The 22,672-nt window shown below is 51.9% G+C and overlaps 1 protein-coding gene across 4 annotated transcripts in view; it reads left to right on the top strand.

Moving 5' to 3' along the window:
- TACC2 (transforming acidic coiled-coil containing protein 2) overlaps positions 1 to 22,672 on the top strand; it is a 226,948-nt gene that overhangs the window by 129,209 nt on the left and 75,067 nt on the right. For all 4 annotated transcript variants that reach the window (XM_058298235.2, XM_058298236.2, XM_071215642.1 and 1 more), the window contains one exon: positions 307 to 441. In XM_058298235.2, the coding sequence (XP_058154218.1) occupies positions 307 to 441 (135 nt within the window). The remainder of the gene's footprint in view (positions 1 to 306; positions 442 to 22,672) is intronic.

Genomic DNA, 22,672 nt, shown 5'->3' with positions numbered 1-22,672 from the left:
TTGGGGGCAAATCCTGGGGAGTTTGCAAAATTGGCATTTTGGTTCTTAACACACAGTTTTATTGCCTATAAAAATTAATAGAAATGATCATGCACATGTTTCCCCTCCCACCGAAAAGTAAACAAGAAAACTCCATTGAAGAAACTGCAGATTCTGCCTGGCTGGGGAGGCACCTCCCATGGCCTGGGAGGGGTGGGGAGCAGGGGAAGCAGGCGCTGGGTCCCTGCGTTGGGGGCAGGGGGTTGGCTGGTGAACGTGTTCCTGATGACCCAGCCGCATTTGGAATAATCTCCATTGTGTCCCCAGCACCGCCCCGGCTGCTGCCCAGGTGGACCTCGCTCCCCCCGGCTCAGAACAGGCATCCTCAGCTTCCGCCCCAGCTGGTGATGGAGTAGAAGCTTCCACGCCCTCCAGGCAGGACCTGACCAAGGACTGGAGCAGGTATGGTGCAAAGCTCTCCCTCTCAGCAGCTGTCCCTGGGGGGGCGGCCCCCGGGGTGCCCTGCGTCGAGCCCAGAGCCAACAGTGCTCTGTCAGCTTGGACCCGCTACACCAAGTCCGAAATCATTTGGGCTGTTGCTGATCTGAAGTTTACCCTTGCTAGCAAGTGCATCGTAAAACAACAGGATGTACTATAGGAGCAAGTGTTTAAAACTCCTGTTTCTATGCAAACGGTTCAGTATCGTAAGCCATTCTGCAAGTCCCCAAAGAACCTTCTTAGGCAGTATTTTTTTTAAGATTTTTATTTATTTGTTTATCTCTCCCCCCTCCCCCATTGTCTGCTCCCTGTGTCCATTCACTGTGTGTTCTTCTGTGTCTGCTTGTATTATCATTAACTGATCCTGGGACCTTCTGGAGTGGGAGAGAGGGGATCGCTCTTGTACCGCCTCAGCTCCCTGTTGTGCTACGTCTTCTTATTTTCTCTCCTCTGTGTCTCTTGTTGTGCCGTCTTGCTGCGCCAGCTTTCTGTGTTGGCTGGCACTCCCGTGCAGGGCGGCACTACTGCATGGGCTGTCACTCCACATGGGCCAGCTCGCCCTCACCAGGAGGCCCTGGGCATGGAACCCTGTACCTCCTATATGGTAAACAGGAGCCCAACTGCTTGAGCCACATCATTTCCCTTGGGCAATATTTTGCTGTGGGAGCTCCGTACACCAGGGTGTGACAAGAAGGCTAATGTGCTTTGTGCCCTTGGGGACTCTTCTGCTAGCTGGGGAGACACGCAGAAAGTTAAGCCACTACAAAGGGGATGCACTCGGGGTGCCTGAACTAGCACAGAACCAGCTGCCAAACCAGTGTCGGCGAGTGGCAGAGCGATTGCTGCGAGCAGATGTGCTTGGAAAGATGCTGTAATGAAGAGGTGGGGGGGCTGGGCTGAGTCCCTCATATCTGGACGACGCCACACAAAGTGTGAAGCTCTTTCTCAGCCTTATTTCCTGGGCTCTGCCTGCAGCTCCATTGGTCCTGAGTGCCGGGGAGGAATAGTAAATTACCGGAGGTCCCTCAGCTCCTCAGCAGCTGAGCCAGCCCTCATCCCTCTCTTCTTGGTTCTGGAGAATACAAACCACAGGGATGGAAAACACATCAGGGGTTTCCGGGGGCTCAGGGTCGGGGGAGGGAGGTACAAAGTGGAATGAGGATCTTTTGCGGATGATGAAGCTGGTCTATATCTTGATTGTGGGTGTGTATCAAAGTTCATGGAGCTATATGGCTAAAATGGGCAAATTTTACTTATATAAGTTATACCTCAATTAGAAAAAAAAAAAAGAATCAAGTTTATTCAAGGGCTAGAGAAGGTAGTTGATGAAATCACAAAAAAACACATTTTTTCCTTCTGACCGGTGCATCCTGGTCCCCGGGGACACGAGGGGCACCCATCTGCTCAGGATCCTCCTTTCCTGAGGCCGCCCGGGCTCGAGGTTCTAATCCTCTCCTGCAGGGGTGCACCTGGGCCACCTCACCTTGGGTATTTGTTTCCTGGAGCTGTTTGGTTTGCTTCTGGATCTCATTCATTTTTGCGTGTGTAGCTGACAGCCCTTCCTTGGTGTGACTCTGGGATAGGCACATCCTGCCTCAGGGAGCTTACAGTCCACCTGGGTGTAAGAAATGACGAGTGAACCGGGAGAAGAGGCAGGATAGAGCCTCACCTCGTCTGGGTGCTGGGGAGGGCTTCCAGGGGAAGCGGCTCCTAAGCTGACAGCTAAAGGCTGAGTGAGGTTTAGCTACAGGGCTGGGGTGGTGCTGGCAAAGCTGGGGACAGAATAGATGTTCTCAGTAGAAGGAAAAGCATGTGCCAAACCTGCGGAGAAAGAGAAGGATGGCAAGATAGCGAAAGTGCAGAAGTCTAGTAGTGGCTGAAGTCTGGGAGAGGGGACGATGATCAGCAGGCCAGGCTGCCACGTTCCTGTTGGTCACATTAAGGATTTGAAACTTCATTTTTTTTTTTTTTTTTGCCTTGGTAGTATTTTTAAATTGGCATTAATAGGTTTTATTTTTTGAACAGTTGTAGATCTACAGAAAAATTAAGAAGATAGTCTAGAGAGTTCCCCAACGCTCTGCACCCCATTTCTCCATCAGTGAATGTTGCATTAGTATGATATATTTGTTACAGTTAATGAACCAATATTGATACATTCTTATAAACCAGAGCTCATATTTTATTCAGATTCCCTTAGTTTTTGACTAATGTCCTTTTTCTGTTCCAGGTTCCATCCAGGGCACCACAGGACATTTAGTTGCTAGGTCTCTGTAGGCTCCTCTTGGCTCTGACTGTTTCTTAGACTTTCCTTGCTTTTGATGACCTTGACATTATGGTCAAGGATTTGTACACTGGCCCTCAACTGGGATTTGTCTGATGCTTTTCTCATAATTAGAAGGACCACAGAGGGCAAGTGCCATTTTCATCACATCATATCAAGGGCACCTACTATCAACATGATTTATGACTGGTGTTGTTGATCTTGACCACCTGGCCAAATTACTGTGTGTGCAGTTTCTCCACTGGAGTTTCTCCCCTCCACCCTTCCACATTGCATTCTTTGGGAGGAAACCACTGTACAAAGCCCATACATAATTCATTTGGAATTCTTTTGCAGGGGAGATTCGTCTCTTCTCCCTCATTTATTAGTTTATTCAATTATTTATTTACATCAGTATGGACTCATGGATATTTATTTCATGCTTTGGCTTATAACCCAATGCTGCTTTCTTTTATTGTTTAAACTGTTCCTGCTGTGGCCCAATCTAGGACATTAAGTATGTCCAGAAGCCCCTGAGGCCGGGCAGTGAGTGATGTCACCAGACTGGCATTTTTAAAGCCTCTCTCAGGCTGCCCTGTAGGGCAGGAGTGTTTCAGGATCCAGGCGCCTGTGCCCTCAGGCTGCAGGCACTCGCTGCACCCAGGCTGTGGTCCTCTTCAGTGTGCCCACCCTGTGCCCATACGGTATCGCCAACTCCACCCCCTCCATGGCTGCTTTTAGCCACCAGGCCTTGGCCTGGATCCAAGGATCCAAATCAATCTTGTCTTCTCCCCTTCAGTGGTCCCTGGAGGTTTTCAAAGCAAATTTTAAAAATGCACAGATGAAAATTTCATTTCACTGAAATGAAAACCATCGTTCAGCTGGGCAGGAGTCTCTGCTGGTCTCTTACGATTTGGAGGTGCATGCTCCATCAGTTCCCATTTCCAGCCAAGCTTTTCTGGTTGGCGCCGGCAACCCTTCCCTGTGTTTCCACCATGCAAGGCTGCTCCATCCCCCCAGCCACCCATGGCTTTGTCTTCCCCTCTCTGGGCTTGGAGGGGAGAGGCAGGGACTTCTGGGGTCTGGACAAAGAAAGCCCAGGGCACATCTTATTACTGCGCTGACAGATGTTCTGTTCTTGCAAACACGCTGGGTGACTTCCTGCTACCTCCTGCTGCTCCTAGTGGCTGCTGTGCAGATGATGACACAATCCCACATTTCCAGTGCAAATGGCTTTTCTCCAGGACCTTTCACACCCCACCCCCAGCCCATGCACACTGATAATCATTAGGCCCCAGGCCTTGGGGAGAACAGATGTGCCTTGGGGTGGGGGGTGGGGAGAGAACATGGGGTGGGGGAGGGCGAGAGCTTTGTTTCTCTGCTTCCCAGCCCTGCCCAGGCAGGAGCTTGTCCTGGAAGAGAGTCGGTCCCCTGGAGTGATCAGGCTTCGCCAGCCTCCCCTCTTCCCTCAGCACAGCCCCTGGCGGCCTTGATGGTCAGCAGGTCATCCTGATGGCCCAGAGCACTTTGGAGAGCCTTAAGCGGCAGGTCATTGAGCTGTACGAGGCCACAGCCAGGCAGGGAATCTGATCATCAGGATTTCCAGGAATGGACCGAAAGCCTCCGTGGCAGCCATAGCTGACCGTGGCTTTTTGGACCCTCTGGGGGCTCGTGGCAGAGAGCCCGGGGTGTTGGCCCGGGGGCCAAGTGGCCCGCGAGCCTGAGCAAACGCTGTCCTGTCTGCGGTTGAGAGCTGACCTCCTGCTCTCGCGGTGGCAGCTGTTCTGATGACTTGGTAACTTGGAAACCCCGCCGAGGGCAGCCTGGGTGCACTGGGAAGAGAGGAGACAGGAGAGCCATGGAGCTGCTGGCAGGGGGAGGCTGGTGCCGTGGCACTGATGCCAGCGTTCCCCGGAGCACCCCGAGAGAAGCTGCCTTGAGCTGCGGGGGAAGGAAGCATGGCCTTGGCTCACCAGGGAGTGCGGTGGGGCGTCTTCCCGCCCCCTTCTTCCCTGCCCCCCCCCCACGCCTTCACCACCACTGGGCAGCCTGCCCGGAATTGCTCCATCAAGCAGGACTCTCCAGGAGTGGAGAGCTTTTCTCGGGAGAGAGAGGGAGGTGAAGAGAGAAGAGACCTTCTCCCTTCCCCCATCCAGGGGGTGCCCCCACTCCCCAAGTCACAGAAGGGAAAAATACTGCACCCCCTCACACCCCCAGCCAGTGCATTTGCCCCCGACCAGCTCAGGAGTTAATTTCCTTGGTGGGGTTGGGACCCCAGTCTCTCTTTTTCCAGGGAAAGGTGTTGGGGTTCCTGAGGCCAAGGATGTCTGTTGACAAGACCCTGCGTTGATGAGGCTGGGGGGCTAATCGGCCTTGGCCCCTCTTTTTGTGGGCTGGGTTTTTCGTCATTCCGAGCAGCCTGGGGGGGGGGCTGTCACTTCACGGTCCGCAGAGTCTAATGGAAGGTGGGCAGGCGGGCCTGGGGGGGCGCAGCCCAGCTCTGCAGCTTGCTTCCTCTGGGAGGAAGACGGGGAAGGAGAGAGAGCAGGGCTGCGGCTTCTCCGGATCTGCTGGCCCCAGCCGGGAGAAGCCGCAGGGCGTTGGCTTTTTGACCCCATCTGGGCTGGAGTCCCAGCGCCCAGAGCAGCTGTGGAGAAGAATCCCGCCCCGAAGTGGGGTTGTGGGACTCAGGGAGAAGCAGACGATGCTGGGGCGGGGGGGGGGGGGGGGGGGGGGGGGGGGGGTGGGGTGAGGAAGCAGGCGCGGGAGGGGGGGCAGTGCCCCGCACAGCCCTGGCCCAGAGGAGGTGCCAGGACAAGGGAGGGCCCTTCTCGCTCTAAATGAGGGTGGCTGAGGCCTGGGGGGCTGCTCAGTCCCCAGCCTGGCCGCCCCCGGGTCGCAACCCGTACGGTTGTAGGTCTTTAGCCTCAGGAGGCCACGTTCCTTGCAAGCGGAGTGCTTGCCTTACGGGCCTCCAGCCCGCAGGAAGGAAAGGGAGGCAAGGGGTAAGGAGCAGGCCTGGTCCCAGCGTCTGCCCCAAGGGGGGACACATGGAACCTCAAATGAGGAAGGAGCCAGGCCCCAGGGAGGTGGGGGGGTCTTCTCCCAGGTGGCACACTCTGCCTGGGCCATTGCCAAGGCTGGTGGGTGAGTCAGCCTCTGTAATACCTTCGGCCCTTGATTCCCCGTTCCAGGCCTGTGGGTCGGGAGCAGGAAGTGCGGGGCAGCTAGAATCCAAGGGCATCATGCCAACGTCCTGGGGCTTATTCTGTGCCGCGCCCCCCTAATGTGCCAAGGCCTGGGGGTGGGGGAGGAGTGTGAAGCCAGGGCACCTGCCCTGGTCCTGTCATGTACGAGCTGGTGACCTTGAACAAGTTACTTGACCACTTTGAGCCTCAATTTGCCCATCTTGAAAACCAAGCTAGGGATACCCACCTCTCGGGGGTTGTTGTGAGGAGTGAATGCAGTTTATGAAGATTCAGCTCGGTGCTGGGCAGGTGGCAGGCGTTTAATCGGCGCTGGCTCCCTCTACCCTCCAGTGGTGTCGGGGGTGCTGGAGACAGGCAGAGGCTGCTGTCCCGTCAGCAGACACAGCACAAGGCGACGGGACCAACTCCCCAGCAGTGCCGAGGACAAAAGACCTGAGAGTGGAGAGCCCCGGCCCTGCCTGCATGGTGTGGGAAGGCCCAGCACATCCGGGCACAGGCCACGGAGCACCCAGGAGGACCGGCGGATGAGGCCAGGGTGGCAGATGGCCATCCACTCTGGTGGGCCAGCGGCCAGAGGGGGTGTTGGCCAAGACACAGGACATGAGAGGGGCTCGACTCTGCCTTTGAAGCTGCGGCGAGTGAGGTCCACATTTCGATGGGGACATCTCTGGTGGTGAAGAGGAGGGTGGATGGAGAGGAGAGCCGGAGGTCAGGGGCCGTGTGGAGCTGGCCACTGTGGTCCAGGCAGCGGTGGTGGTCTGAGCCAGGGCTGTGGCCATGGGATGGAGAAGATGGATGTTCAAGGCCCTTTTCCTGCCTTCCTCCTGCCTTCCTTCCATCACTCACTCACAAATGCCTGTTGAGCATCTCTTTTCTGCAGGCCCAGAACTGGGTGCTGGGGATACAGGGGTGACCCTGGCAATTGTGGCCCCCCCCTTTTTTTTATCCCATCCCCTTGTGACTTTTTTTGCATGCTGTCTGCTCTCTGTGTCCATTCGCTGTGCATTCTTCTGTGTCTGTATTTTTGTGGGGTTTTTTTGTTTTTTATTTATTCCCTCCCCCCCTTGCGGCTTGCTTGCTGTCTGCTCTCTGTGTCCGCTGTATGCTCTTCTGTGTTTTTGCTTGTCTCCCTTTTTGTTGGTCAGCTTGCTGAGTCGGCATCGCAGGTCTGCCAGTTGGGTGGCTCTCCACAGCGTGGGGGCGAGCCTGCCTTCACCAGGAGGCCCGGGGACGCGAACCCAGGGTCTCCCTAATGGTAGGTGGGAGCCCAGCTGATGGAGCCACAGCTGCTTCCCTGTGGCCCCTTTTTCTGAGGGAGAACTCGCAGGCATTTCTTCCCTTTGCTGCCCAAGCCTGGGACGCAGGGCTGAAGGGGTGAGATTGCACACGTGGTTCCACCCGGCAGGGAGACTCAGGTGTGTTCTCCTGGCTCGGAGGCAAAGGGTGCCTGGCTGTTGGGGACCACTCCCTGCTCTTAGTCTAAGTGCCCATCTCTTTGCCCAGGGCTTCCCACAGCCACAGGGTCCTGCCTGGCTGTCTCTGGTTTAGAGAATAGGGCTGAGGCTCATGAACAAAAGCAGGCCAATTGAGTTAAGAAGTGACCATCCCAACGCTTACCTTAGGACAGTAAAACAAATGAACAAAAACTACAGGGGCAAGTTTTCCAGGGCCGAGGCATCCGCCTGCCTGTAGCGGCCTTGTTTGACGTTCTCGGACTCTAACCCACGGCGGGAAGCCTGACCTTACAGCTCATGCACATGTACATATGTTCCCAGAGCTGGACTTCCCTTACTAAGTGGGATGCGTTCATTTTCTCTTCTGTTCTAGTTTATGTGTTGAAAAGTACTGGTTGTGACTGGCAAAATTGGTAAGATGATTCTCTAATGTGCCTCCTGCTTTGTTTCCAAGAGGAGAAGGGGCATGGCCACAGGGAGGCGAGTGGTGTCTGTGGACAAGTGTGGACACTGTGGTGCAAGTGGAGCCGCAGCTGGCAAAGGCTCGGGGGCCTGGGGGTGGGGGCTGGACAGGCCCTGGCTGGACTCAAGGTGGGCGCCACCGAGCCTGCTGGAGCAAAGGGTGGCGATGGGAAGGAGCATCGGTGCCGGCCCTGGCTGGGATCCGTTCTCCCTGGGCACCACCAGTGGCCATAGTTTTCTTTCTTCATGATCGTGCAGACAGCCAACTGGGTACTTTCTACCTGCCAGGCCCTGAGCGAAATGTTGCAGACCTACTTCGTCTCTTTCAATCCCCACAGATATTTGCATTGCTCTCATTCCATAGATGCAGAAAACCGAGGGCCAGCGTGGTCAGCAGCTTGCCCAAGACCATGAGTTCTTGGGGCAAAGCTGTGGTTGGAGCCCTTTGGATTGGGTGGTCTCAGTGGACTCCTGCTGACCTTTAACTCCTGCAGCCAAATGAGGGCCTCTGGGAGTGGCGTCCCCAGAGCTGCTGTCAGCACAGAAGGGATACAGAGTCGTCCCCAGGCAGAAGTGATTTCTTGATTTTTCACAGAACAGCCACAGCAGCAGCTGCAGCTGCGGTTAACATGCATTGAGCACTGGCTGCTTGCCTGGCCCTGCTGTTGAGAGCTGTGTGTTATATCCTTTAAACCTTGCAACATCCATATTGGAGGGGAGGTCCTTTTATTATTTCCATTGCACAGATGAGAGAACTGAGGCCCAGAGGGCTTAAGTCACTTCTCAGAGTCAGTTAAAGGAAAACCTTCCCCTCTAGCCATTAATCTTTTTTACTTAAGTGCCTAAGGAAGAGGATTTAATTCACTTTAATTCAAACTTCACCACTGAACCTGTCCGCTGCCCTCCCAAATCACAATAACCAAACAAGACCTGCCACTGGGGAGGGCACAGAGGTCGGGGAAGCTGGGGAGCGTGGCCCTGGACACTGCACACGACACAGGGGGTCTCCTTACAGCTGGCAATGGCTCCAGAAGACTGTGCCATGCCTCGTCCTGGGAACTCCTTCAGTGGGTCTCTTTCAGTGCTGGCTCAGTTGGAAACGATGTTGCTTTTTGCCTCCCTCCTGGTATCTAGAAGTGCATGTCTGTCCGTGTTGGGCCCACCCATGTGTCCGTGTACTTACTGCATGCCTCCTGGGAGCGGCATGGGGCCGAGTACTGGGGATTCCATGGGCATGGCCCCGGCCTCCTGGAGCTGACCTGGCCCAGGTCGTTACAAGTGGAAGAAACTGGGAACGGTGAGGGCTGGCGGACCCTGCTCTAGACTGGAGGGGTCAGAGAGGAATCTCTGGAGAAGGAGTGCTGGCCTTTCCAACGGAGACCTGCAGCTGCTAGGAAAAGAAGCCAGTGGCTTGCTGGGGCTTGGCCCGTGGTGTGGACACTGACCATCACAGACGTGGTCCCAGCAGTGCTATCCCTGCAAGTGGAAGTGCTCATGTGAAGTATGACCCCCTTCCTGTCCTCCTGGATTTGTGGATTACAGAGATATGAAAGAGGAAATAATACCATGCCACACTTTTTATGTTAAGTATCCAGCCCCTGAAAAGCTGTTCAGAAACCCAGTAATATCTGTGTTTAACTCTCTCTCATGTAGTTCCCTAAGGTCAGCAGGAAGTGGCAATAATTGGGTCAGTCTGTTGTCACAGAAAGATTTTCTTCACATGTACAAATCAATTCCTAAAGACCTGGGTATTTAGGGAAAATAATCCTCTATCCTCAGATGCAGTTTTAAGCTAATTGCATCCAGTGATGGTTGCGCGGAGCTCAGAGGGGATTACACAGGCAGGGCCTCTGGGGTTGTCGTAAAAAGAGAGAAATATTTTTAGGGCTTGGGAATGCACACACACACACACATACACACATACACACACCCTGCCCACAGACGTTTGCTATCAATAGATCCATGGATGCTATTTCGGGCCCAAGAGTTCTAGATTTCAGGTTCTTTGCAGAGCCTTGAGTCAGCAGTTCCCAGGGCCGCGGAGCCCAGCTTTCTCTGCCCCACTCACAAATAGGGCAGCACCATGGCAGTTTCTCTGTCAACTTCTCGTTGCCAGGCATGGAAAGTCATTCCCCCCAGAGCTGTCCACACTGGCCGGCTACTCCCGGGTGGGGGACAGCCACAAATACCCACTCTTTCTGCTTCGAATCAGGGAAGGACCCCGAGGTTTGAAGCTTCTGGTTGTGCTCCTTGCGTTTTCATCTGGGAAGCACTTCCACCCTGAACAAACTCTTTGGGGACAGTGAGGGGGAAACCCTCTCCCTCTACACACAGCAGGTTCTACAGTTCTCAACCTGTTTCTCAAGTCTGGTTTCAGAAGCCAGCTTTGCTGGCGGTTCTGGCAGCTAGCAGACCCCATCTCTGTTTACACTGGAATATATTCCTTAAAAGGGCTTTTATTCCTGGTGCAAAATAGCCTCTAAAACCAGTAAATTTAAACTCTACAAGAAACTCGGTGGATTTACACATTACAGTTCAAACCATGTATATTAGAGCTCTTTTAACCAGAACCCCAATATTTTTCAAGTGCTTACAGAGTTGTCTGTTCTTCAAGGAGATGGTTCCCTGAGAAGTAAGAGGGATAACACAAGTTGTGTTTTTTGATCCTAGACACAAGCACTTTCCTGACCGTCAGTTGCTTCTCTCTTCCCAGGTCGGCATGAAACTTGACTTTATTTCTAAGTAAGAGCCAGCAATGGGTTTGGAGTTTTACTTGGGCCACCCTGTTGAAGCGCTTTGCCTATAGTCTTAAATCTAGTTCGTAAAAGTAGTTAGTTACAGGCAGGGCAGTCTGGGTTTTCTGAAGAAAATTGTTCCTGGAAAAGAGCCACTTAAAATGAATGCCCTGAAAGAATCAAAATTTTATGGTTATAATAGTGGGGAAAAGTCTTAAGTGAGAGATGTTAACTTGAAAGAAAAGACATGAAAAAAATTATCAGAATTTTTTATATTTAGTGAAACGTGGCCTTAATGATAGCCATATGCTAATGCTTATATGAACAAGAATTTTGGACATCTTTTTCTGCCAACATTTCAAGATTGCCTATTGCCTTCATGCTTGACTTTTGCAGCTCAATCACAGAGTCACTTTTCCATAAATAATAAGGACTTAAACAGAAATTCTGCGAGAATTCCTCACCATTCTCTGCTCCTCGTGCCCTCTCTTTGAAGCCCACCTTCTCCCCTCACCCCTGTCGGGTTTCATGTCTGCGGTTGTTTGCTGGTCAAACCCTGTTGCCGTTTGTCAGTGGCTTAGGGGTGTGTTTGGAGCCGTTTGCCTCTGTCACTGTCATTGACTTCATTATACTCGGCCTCCCCTGCCAGTGTTGCAGTTTCTCTCTGCTGTCGATGGCATTATATGTTTGCCCATCAGAGACAGTCTTCCTGTCAAAGCCTGCTGAAGCCAGGACTGTTTGAGGGAGATCCGAGCCTCCACGGGGTTGCTTCCTTGGGTGAGCAGGTCCCAAGGCTGACCTTTGCTCCCTTATGTCACCTCATTACTGCGGAAACATGGATGTTGAAGGCCTTCTCTATGGGGTGGGGAAAATAGAAACACAAGCTCAGGGAAGCTTGTAGTTTCCTGATTTTTTGATTACTGGGGTGCCGAGTTGCTCTTGATAGGTTTGCTGAAGTGGTCCTATGAAAACTGAGTATGGAAGTGCTGGAGGCAACCTTGGTGGCTGGCTCCGCCCACATCACCTGGTAGAGGTGCTGTGGAGAACACCTCCTTGGAAGGTCAGAGCCTTATCTTCCCGGGAATGGTCTTTTTTTTTTTTTTTAATCTCTTGGATTTTATGAGTCCTGTCAGTGATTGTGGTTATTTCCCTTTTAGCTTTGGCTGCTGGGAAACTTAGAGCTAGACTTGCAGCCTACTTGGGCAAGGGTTTAGGTCAACACGGGAGCTGACCTAAACTCTCCCCGGCTTGGCCCACCTTTTTTACAGGAGTTCCTCTGTCTCAGCTCCCTTGATTATTTCTTTTTGTTCTCTTAAATTGCAAGCCTAAATCCTTTTGGGAATTAGGTTGAATGTATTTTCTAAAAAGTTATCCCAAGAGTGTTTCCTACATTTCCATCTCAAAAGATTTGAATTAATTTGTTAAGGAAGAATGATTTTTGAGGATTTTGTTTAGTCTCCTTGGAAGTGGTATTTGTGTTACTGATTTCTTTTTCATATGTAATGAGGATTTTCCACACTAACTTAACTCTTGCATAGCCCCCGGATTTTCAAGGTCTGCTTCCTCCTTCCCTCCCTTCCCATAGGAATCAAAGCTATAAAAATGCATCCCAAATTCTTAATTTTCAAATAAAAGTGAGTCTTACCTCTCTCTCCTGACTTCTTTTTTTTTTTTTTTTTAAAGATTTATTTATTTTTATTTATTTAATTCCCCTCCCCTCTCCCGGTTGTCTGTTTTCTGTGTCTTTTTGCTGCGTCTTGTTTCTTGTTTCTTTGTCCGCTTCTGTTGTCGTCAGCAGCACGGGAAGTGTGGGCGGCGCCATTCCTGGGCAGGCTGCTCCCTCCTTCGCGCTGGGCGGCTCTCCTTACGGGCGCACTCCTTGCGCGTGGGGCTCCCCTACGCGGGGGACACCCTACATGGCGCGGCACTCCTTGCGCGCATCAGCACTGCGCATGGCCAGCTCCACATGGGTCAAGGAGGCCCGGGGTTTGAACCGCGGACCTCCTATGTGGTAGACGGACGCCCTAACCACTGGGCCAAAGTCCGTTTCCCTCCTGACTTCTTTTCTAGCATATTTCCAGTTGCCTCTCTGGGTCTAACAGTAAAATCCTCAACCCTCAGTTTCCAGCATAACTGAATGGAAAGGACTTTTCCCCCATGAAGAGGAGCTTTCGGAGCTGCCCTGCTTAAAGGGAACGTTGAAAGTTCTGGTGTAAATATGGTGAAGGTGCTGGGAAGACATGTGGTAAATCAGCTTTCTGGGTTTGAGCAGCTCTTTTCAGGGAGATGGCAAGAGAAACTTCTGGAGATGTGTTTTACCTGTGCTGGTGGGTCAGGCTGGCAAAACTACCCAGTCTCCCATGGGTGGACAGGTGAGATTTAATGCCAGCGCGTAGGAGAGTAACAGCCTAACGGGGAGGTCGAAGGCTTTGGCTCGGATCTTTCTCCACATCCTCTTGAGGCTTCAGGGGGGTGTGATGGGGCTCTGGCTGTACTTAGGGTCCAGTGCAGGGGGGAGAAAGGAGACCCCAGACACAGACATGCAGATGATCTGAGGCTAAGGAAACCAGAAGACACCGATGCGTCAAGATGCTGGCGCTTGAGAGAATGGCCGGGACTTGGGCGTGGAGCAGACCTCTGTGCTAAAGTGCAGGATGGAAGGAGTAATAGGATGAGGCTGGATGGAGAATTGGGGCTTCTTCCTAAAGGCAGTGAACTTGAGGAGTTTTTGGAGCAAGACCAAGTGGCATGAAAGCCATGATTCCAAAAACCGAAGTAAGAGGATTCCAGAGCTATAAAACCTGCAGCCAGCACGTGCCAGCCATGTGCCATTCTCAGCCCGCAACCTGGTGCCCTCCCTCTCACTGGCCTGCTTTGCTGGGCTTGTGATGGCAAGACAGTCTTCACACTTACAGGTGACGCTGTACTCGGGCCTTTTGTGAGATGGCCTCACATGGAACAGCTTTCCGCCCTTAGAAGTTTGGGGAGACAGTGAGCATGGGCGTGCTCAGAAAGAACTGGGCACAGAGTTGCACTGCTGAGCAGGACTTCGCTGAAGAAACAAATTGCAAGCAGGCAGCGATAGCAGTCCGAGCCTTAGAGCTTGTCTGGAGGTTGGCTCTCCAAGGAGAAGGTCCTCCTGGTTTTTTCCAGCTTTCCCACACTCCTCCAGGGGGGCCTGCTGGATGGGGGTGAAGGTCAGTGACTTGAGGAAACAGGACTATGCCCAGGCCCCATTCTCCAACTGTGTTTACTTGCTTTGCTCTCTTCAAATGGATTTTTGTGATTCAACCTGCTTTCCTTTGGCTAGTGTGCTTGGGCTAATTAGCAGTTCAGGGGTCCATTGGTAGTGTTTGCAGAGGTTCATCGCTATGGCAACTGGAGACTTTTCCTGAAGCTAAAGTCAAAGATAAAGCTGCTCAAGTTGTGTTTTGTTTTGGGGGTCAGTGTTTGTCAGAGGTGCTTCAAATCACTTGCCTTTCTTCTTTTTTTTTTTTCTTTTTTTCTTTTTTCCCCTCACCTGTGGGAAGCCAGTGTGCTTAACCATTGAGCCACGTCGGCTTCCCTGAGTTGGTTTTCTCATTTTATTTTTTGCTTGTTTTTGTTTTTTCTGGAGGCACCAGGAACCGAACCCAGAACCTTCTGTGTGGGAGGCAGGAACTCAACCACTTGAGCCACATTCACTCCCTACTTGCCTGTCTTGATGGTGACCCAGTCTCTTTGCTGTCTGGGGGACATCAGATTCTACACCACAGAAGTCACCACTCAATTACAGGATTAGTCAGGTTTGCTGATCTTCTGGCATGTGCCAGTAAGTAACCAGAGACTCGAGTCTTCTTATTCTGCAGGAATAGGCTAAGCACATAGTAAGTGATTAATATACATTGAATTGCTAATCATTTTCGAAATCATGGCTGCATTCCTTGATTTATCCAGGTTTCTAGGGAGTTTGGGGGACATGAGTAAGGAAGGTCTGTAGGGGAGCCTTCATCTGAGCTTTTAAATTAATTGTGCTGAGGACAGTGGTCCACAGAGAGGCTGTTTCAGGTTCAAGGCCAAGAGTGAGCAGGGTCATGTTTGGAAGCTTGGGCATCACTGGGTGGCTCTAAAGAACAAGTGGTCTTTCCCTGGGGTAGCAAGAGGAGAGAGTAAAGAAGGGAGAGCAACAGGGGCAGAAGAAGGCAGCTCTTCCCAGAAGGCGGGAAGAAATCCAGACAGCTGGTATTAACCGCACTCCCCGAGGGCTGGGACGTGCGCCTGTACCCTCAGCTCCAACCCAGAGTGGGTGCTCAACGCAGGCTTGACTACCTGGGGGAATGAATGATTGGAACGCCAACCCACTGGCATTTTAATAATTTTAGATGGGAGTTGTTAAAAATGTTATGGCATGTGTCTGCTTTCTTAACCACAGTATACTGATGTGATTTAACCTTGGCTAGATGATTTTGGGTTGGGAGGGTGAGGAGGGAGGAAGGGGAGGCAGTAAAGCGGGCAGGGGGTGGTGGAGTTGGGGGAGTAAGTGCGTTAAGAGCACTTGGTGTGTTGATCGTAACCCGGGGCAGCCGGCGGGTTTTCGGGGTCCCGGGATGCTGTGTGACATGGTCTTGGACTGCTGTTGTTTTGGGTTTCCTTGGCGGCATTTTAATTGTTTTCTGTCTATTCCCTTTTATTTGCTGTTGCTTCTTGGTACTCTCAATGAATTTGCATTAAACAGCCTTTTTCTTTCTAATCATTCCCCCCTCCCTTTTTTTTTTTTTTTTCAGTTTTACATTTTCTGTAGGCTGAATTACGAGACAACCATGTGTGCAAAGTATGCATCAAAAGGCCTTAAATGAGGGTCTGAGGAGTTCTTCCAAAGTAAATCGCAGACTCAGTATACACAGATTTTAGTTGCATTGACTTTAGTGACCTTCCTCTCTCCGCTGTTTATATTTGTTTATCCTCTGGTTCTTGGCCATATATATATATATATATATATAAATCGGCGAGATAGTGTGGTCCCAATAAGTGAAGGGCCACTGTAACCAAGACTTAAGAATTAGCAAGTGATTATGAATACTGAATCATTATATTGATACCTTTTTACCTTCTACTACATTGTAGAATGACCACCAGTTAATGCCTGAAATTACTGAACCTCACTAAATTGGAACCCAGATCACTTGATCTTTGATAGGGATTATAAAACTATATAACCTTTGTCTTGTGATTGTGAAAACCTTGGGACTGGCTTCTGCTTATACCCTTCCGCCATAATGTTTTACAATTTTGAAATCTTATCATCAGTAGACAACACCCTACTGTTTGTTAGTGAAGGAACTTGAATCAGCCCAGAACTAACCCACCCCAATTCCTAAACTATCTTGCTAGACAAAGCTAGAGCTAAGCAAAATCGACCCACCTGACATGCTCCATAGCTTCATATAATCAATCTGTACATGCTTAATAATCATCTCAAGCCACTATACTCATTAGCATAAACCTGCTTGTCTTTGGAGACTATAAAACTATCAGAATTACGCAGTTCAGGGAAAGAGAGTTTTAGGCCAATAGGCTATCTGATCTGCTTTGTGCTTAGCAATAAAATCTTTCTTTGAAATCCAGTGTCTCAGGAACTGGTCATTGGTGCACAAGCAGAGAATGCCCTGTTTTTGCTCTACACCTTATCTCTTTTTGGTTGTTGGGATTCTAGGTGAAAACACTTTTAGGTTCCTGGGCCTAGGCTTGCTTCTACGTTATTATTTTATCTCCCCAATGCCCTTTCTTTCTTTCTTTTTTTTTCAATTTTATCTCTTCCCCACCCCTTCGTTGTTTGCACTTGCTGTGTCTGTTCATCTTTGTTTCTTTAGGAGGCACCGGAACTGAACCCAGACCTCTGATGTGGGAGGGAGGTGCCTAATCACTTAAGCCACCTCCATTCCCTGCTGAGTCTTGTTATATTCTTCCTGGTTTCTCTTGTTGCATCACCTTGTCACGTCAGCTTGCTGTCATGCTCATCCTCTTTAGGAGGCACCGGGACCCTCTGCTCCCTGCTTTGTTGTGTCTCCCATTTTGTTGTGTCAGCCTGCCGCACCTGCTCGTCACACTAACTCACTGTCTTCTTTAGGAGGCACTGGGAACCGAACCACAGAACTCCCATGTGGTAGGTGGGAGCCCAGTTCCTTGAGCCACATCCACTCCCCCCAGTACCCTTTCACAATAGATGCTTTCTCTCTTTGGCAGTTGAGTCAAGCAGTTGACTCAGGGTCACACAGCTAGCAAATAAGAAGTCAGGATCTGAGTTCCTGTTTTATTTCCCTTTTTTTATTGCAGCAAAATCCCTCTTTGCTAAGAGTAAAAACACTTTGGATGATTCTGTGCCTTTGCATGTTATGCAAAAAAAATTTTTTTCCCACATATTTACCGAGTCCCAAGCCTGGTTGAAGTCCATGCCTCAGGTGCTTGGGAATGGGTTCACTTTCTTAGAAAATATTAACAGTCTAGGTTAGGGCTTATGAATTTTCAGCTTCACCTGCAAAGCTCTTTGGACCCTGCATTGGTTTTCTAGGGTTGCCTGCTGAAACACATGACCACGAACTGGGAGGTTTAAAACAACAGAAATGCCTTCTCTCGGTTCTGGGCGCTGGAATTCCACAATCAAGGAAGGGGCCAGGAAGGTCCCTTCCTTGCCACCTCCAGCTTCCGGTGGCCCCAGCGTCCCTCAGCCACCTTCTCCCTGTCTCTCTCTTCTGATCTTCTACGGACCCCACTCATCTTGGATTAGGCCCCACCCTAGTCCAGTACGACCTCATCTCAACTTGATCACACCTGCAAAGACCCTATTTCCAAATCAGGCCACATTTTGAGGTCCTGGGGGTGAGGACTACCGCAGAACCCGGTAAGGGACCTGACAGAGGACAAACCCTTAGCGTGCTGAGAACGGCAACGGGACAAACAAGGTTGCAGGCTCCCTGCCACCCAGTGACACCCAGAGCTGACAGTGATGACAGCTTCCCTGTGTGGTGCTTTCCAGAGTCAGTTCAACACACTACCTCCCTCTGACAGTTACCTTCCCTGCAAGATTGGCATACTCATGAGCTGTTTTCATGAAAATGCAAAAGTAAATCTTCTCAATGTTTCTTGGAAATTTCATGTTGCTGCTTCCCGGGAAATAATTTTGATTTTCTGACTTTTTGTTTGACACTGATATTAAATATGTGCAGAAGAAAGCCAGCTTGCCATTAGGCTGTGGAACTATCACGACATCAGGCGGCAACCCCAAAAGTGCCCATCCAAACATCCTTGGCTCCGTTTTTAGAAAACACTCAATGTATTAGAGGAAATTTCTAGCAGTTTTAATTTTTATTTCGTTACTTTTTTTCTCTCGGCCACAATTTGAATACAGCTTAGGCTTACTGCCCTGTGGGTAAAGAGACACTGGGGAAAATGTAGAAGAGTCTTCAACTTACCATCATAGTTTCTGTTTTAACTCACTAGTGAGTCTATTGTTTGGAGCCCAGAATGTACTTCCATTAACATAGCAGGAGAAGGAGGGCCAGGTCCCCAGGTGTGTACCCCCCCCCCAACCTCCTGAGCCTGAAAGGATATTGACATCCTTCTGCAGTAGCTTTGGTTGAAAGGACCCAGGAGCTCAAGCCTTGAGCTTTTCTAGGCCAGCCAGAAGCTACGGGAGTGGGGAGCTGGCCCTGATCCCACCCCAGCTGGGGCTGGGGGTGCGTGGCCTGTGTTTAGAGTCACACAGATGAGCTGTTTGATTGCACATCACAACCTTTTCCTTGCATGCCTTGCTGTCACGCCAGGCCCCTGTCGAGCCTCTCAGTCCACCCAGCCTCGGATGAGAGTGTTCCGTTGCAGTTTCTCTTGTGTGGCGAACAAACTTGGTGGCCAAAGACTGCGCGGCAGCCCCAGCCCCAGTAGCAGGCCCTGTGGCTCTCCCAGCCTGCCCCAAGCCCCCACAGAGGGCGCAAAGGCGTCCTTGGAGGCCGGGGCTGGGCTAGCCGTGGGCAAGGGGGCGGGCGAGGTGGCTGTCCCTGTGCAGGCCTCGGCGTCTGACCTGAAGGAGGCAGAAGCGGGCAGGAGAACACCGCAGGCCTCTTCCCACTCGGCGGTTTACCTGCGTCTCCAGCCAGCTCCCTGGCCCCGGGGCGGGAGAGTCCATTTCCTGCACCCGGGAAAGGGGAGCCCGGGAAAGGGGAGCCGGCGGCGGGAGGGGAAGCCCGTGTCCTCCCCTCCCCCGTGGGCCCGCTGGAGACCACCCCGCCCTTCCCCTAGGGGCGCAAGCGCCCAGGGGGCGGGGGTAGGGGGGGTGGGGGCGTGCATTTGCATCCCAAAGCCACACAATGCCGGCGTCTGGAGGAGCCTGGGGGAGGCTGGGGGAGGCTGGGGGTTGACGTACGTGCAGAGGGAGGGTCTTCGCCAGGTTTCCGGAGCCGGCGCTGGAGCTTTGTGAAGATGCCGGCGCGCGGAGCGGCGCTGATGACATCATCGTGTCACACACAGGAGCCGGGCGGCCGGAGGACTTAAGAGGAGGACACTCGGCCGGGCCACACCGGCGCTGACGCTCGCGCGCCCCAGGCCGAGCCGCGCGCGCCGGCCCCCCTCGCGCGTTCACCGCGGCGCGCGCACCCCGCCGCGGCGTACGCTCCCCGGGCTCCGGCTCGGTCCGGGCTGCAGCTCCCCGCCGCCGCCGCCGCCGCCACGGATGCCAGCAGCTGCTGCCATCTGCAGTGCAGCAGCCGGGCCGCCGGCCCGCCCGCCCCGGGCTCGCGGCTGGAGGATCGCGCCAGGACGCTGGCCCTGCTCGCCGCTAGCCTGCACGCCAGGGCGCAGCGAGGATGGGAGGGTCGCAGTCCCTGCAGCCAGTCCCAGCCAGCGACCCGAGCCAGGAGGTTTCCGAGGCCATGTAAGTGCTCTGCCCGGCCCGCAGCACCCGCCCCGGGCCCCCAGGAGCAGAGGCTGCCGGCTTTGTTAGTGTCCCTCTCGGGGAGCCGCCACTGGCCTGGGGTTCTCCGCAGCTTTGCATGGCTTGACCTGGTGGTGGCTCCTTCAGGCATTTCTTGCTCCCTCCAGAATGAGCCTTGGGCATTCTTAGGATACTGCCCGGTAAGGGAGACATGACCTCCTGGAATTCTGTTTTCATTTTCCAGCAGCTGGATGCATGTTGGGGGCTCCTCCTGCCACCAGCCCCCAACACAGTGGTATTTCCTGCAAGGGAACAGCCAGGCATCCTTTGCGCCATCCTCCTGGGAAGAGCCTGTGAGTGTGGCGGCTCGGTGGCCGTGGAGACCGACCGGTCCGCGGCAGCGGCTCACATGTCAGGCAGATGGCTTGGAGCGTCTCCGAGAGGCACTCGGTCCCGTTAGCCTGAACAGCCGTAAACCACTCGCTGGTGAACACCCTGGAGAACAAGGCTGTTTGCTATTCTTAGTAAAGCCAGCCGTTCAGTCGTGTCATCAGTAGAGGTGGCACTTGACTGTGCATCGATCCTGGAGCCCGATATGTTCTCTAAACCACAGAGCTAATGCTCTCCTAGTGGCTTTGATCGGGGTAGCTCTTAGGAGCATTGCCATCTATGTTGTGGTCGTCTCCATTACCTGGCGTGTTTGGGGAATGGATGGGGCGCATTGACTAGGTCTGGCTGCTAGGTCATATTTCAACAAATCAGGCTGGTATCCAAGGCCCCTCTCCATGTCCCAGCCTGGTCTGCTTTCCTTTTCTAAAGAGAAGCATGTGTTTCTGAGAAGAGTATTTTCTGGGGGGGTGGAGAGGAGGGGTGGGAAAGGGGTAGGTTCATCAGAGCCCTGCGGTGGAGCTAGAAGGAGACAGCGGGGATTGGTCTGTGTCCTGTAGTAGGCACGGGGGCCCTGTGGGGCTCCCTGCCCCGGCTCGGTGAGGAGCTGGCTCAGTGCGGTGATGTAATGCGGGGCCGAGCCACATGGTTTTCCAGGCTCGGGTTCTTCAGTAAAGAACCACGCTTAGGGGCAGGTGTGCACCGCTCATTTGTCTTCTCTCCTGTAGTTCGAGAAGCATCATCTCACAATGCAGGGCTGTGGTGTTTGAGAATTTTTTTTTAAGCCACAGACGTTGCACTAGGCCTGCCCTGTTTTTCATTCATCCGTAGACAAATATGTTAGCTCCCTCAAGGACTTGAGCCTAAGCAGCACAGAACAATTGTGGCCCATTTCCCTTTTTAAGTCTCTAAACTGGAAATCAGTTATACAGAGGCGGGCACTGGCGACGGCTCCCTCCCTGGCCGCTGTGACAGCTCTGACCTGCCCAGGAGCTTGAGAGACTCGGAGAGGATAAAACGGGACCAGGTGTTGGGAACACAGGCCCGTCAACCCTTGGAAGGTCAGCCCCTGCCCCCTTTCCCAGGTGAGTTAGTAAAAGGCCGGTTTCTGCTGGCTGAGGACTGAGTTTGGAGAGATCCAGATGCTACCTGTTTGGAGAATGCCCCCGGAAGGTTTCTGTCCAGTGGCTGTAGTAGAGTTTGAATAAGACTTCAGGTTGAATGGCCGCTAGTAATGGCCACATTGTGATGGAAGCCGCTGACATCAAATATTTTCCTGGTTGAGTTGGTCCATAGGCACCCGCCTGGGGCTTGACTGCCCGGAAGTGCTGCAGCTGATGTTTCTAAATATAGCTCTTTAAGATAGTATATTGATTCATTCACAAAATCCCGCCCTTCATCCTCTAACATCTTTACTCTAAAAAAATGGCTGGGGGAGAGGCTTGGGTTTGGGGCTGGTGCCATTCCTAGCAACCATTCTTCTTTGAGATCCCAGCTCTGCTGTCCGAATAACTAGGGCTTATTTTCCTATGACAGATTTGCTCTTTTCCAGTCCAGGGTTTTTGTTTAGTTTTTTAAACAATGTATTTAGAGAGCTCTCCTTTTCTGGCCAGGCTCATGATAGTCTGTGCTTCCGTGCATGCAAATAATATACCAGCCAGCGTAGCACGTGGTGCGAGGTAAGAAAGAATCTCACCGTAAAAGATGATGTTGCCAGTGAATTATAACAGATCTACAATACAAATACCTGGTGTTGATAATAGGATGGTTTGTGGGAAAAATACACCAAATATATGGTATGGACTATAGTAGCAGTAATATGATGCTCTTTCATCATTTGCTACAAATGTGCCACAACAATGTAAGGTGGCTGTGGGACGATATGTGGGAATCCTGTATGGTATGCATGATTGTTCTGTTAACTCGCAACTCCTCAAATAAAAAAAGAAATAAAGTAAAAAGATGATGTTGTTAGGGCTGCAGGGTACACATCTGTGCTGCTGTGGTCAGTGACAACTGGAACCTAGAGTGTACATTTCTTTTTCTTTGGTGGCTGTTGGCTTAAGAAGGATCCATGGGTGAGTTAAGTAAAGTGAAAAGAGAGGAAGGCTGAGGTTTTTGTTTTGTTTTGTTTTTTTTAGTTCTAGGGTTTCTACCCCACAGATTTCAGGTTTGGGTGCCTTTGGGCAGCTTTTGCAGCCCCAGCTGACAGCTCCACTCTGTCCAGGAGTGCAGTGGGATGGAAAGGGAATGGCGAGGGAGAGCGGTGTGGCTTTAGGAGTAGAAGCATAAAGACTGGTGGGCAGGAAGGCATGTGGGATTGGTGGTCGGGGCAGGGGTATGGAGATCTAAGTGGTGACCAGTTCCTTGCCACCAATGGGTGGTCCACAGACCACAATATCCACTTCACCAGGGGCTTGTTAGAAATACAGACTGCCAGGCCCCACCCCAGACTAGCTGAATCAGAACCTCCATCCTATCAAGTGATTTGTAGGCATGTTAAAGTTCAGAAGCACTGAGGTAGTTTTTCCTTCCTAGTTTGTAAAAACCAGTGGGCCACTTCTCTAACTGCTCCTTTTCTGGAGGGGCTAAAAGTTCAGATGGCAACAGAACCATTATTTCCTAATAGAAAAGAGGTAGCAGGGAGGAGGAGACTTCTCAGCCTGGGGGGGTGGGCAGGAGACACAGGGAAGGGAAGTCCTTGAGTAAGAACGTCTGTATCTATTGATCCGACCTGCTTTCTTCTCTTCCTTCCACGTTGGCCACTTAAGGCTCGGCTTCTGCTA

Source organism: Dasypus novemcinctus, chromosome 6 (genome assembly GCF_030445035.2).
Source record: "Dasypus novemcinctus isolate mDasNov1 chromosome 6, mDasNov1.1.hap2, whole genome shotgun sequence".
NCBI classification, from domain to species: domain Eukaryota; kingdom Metazoa; phylum Chordata; class Mammalia; order Cingulata; family Dasypodidae; genus Dasypus; species Dasypus novemcinctus.
The sequence above is the reverse complement of the archived record's forward strand: the minus strand, read 5'-3'. Positions and strand labels throughout refer to the sequence as shown.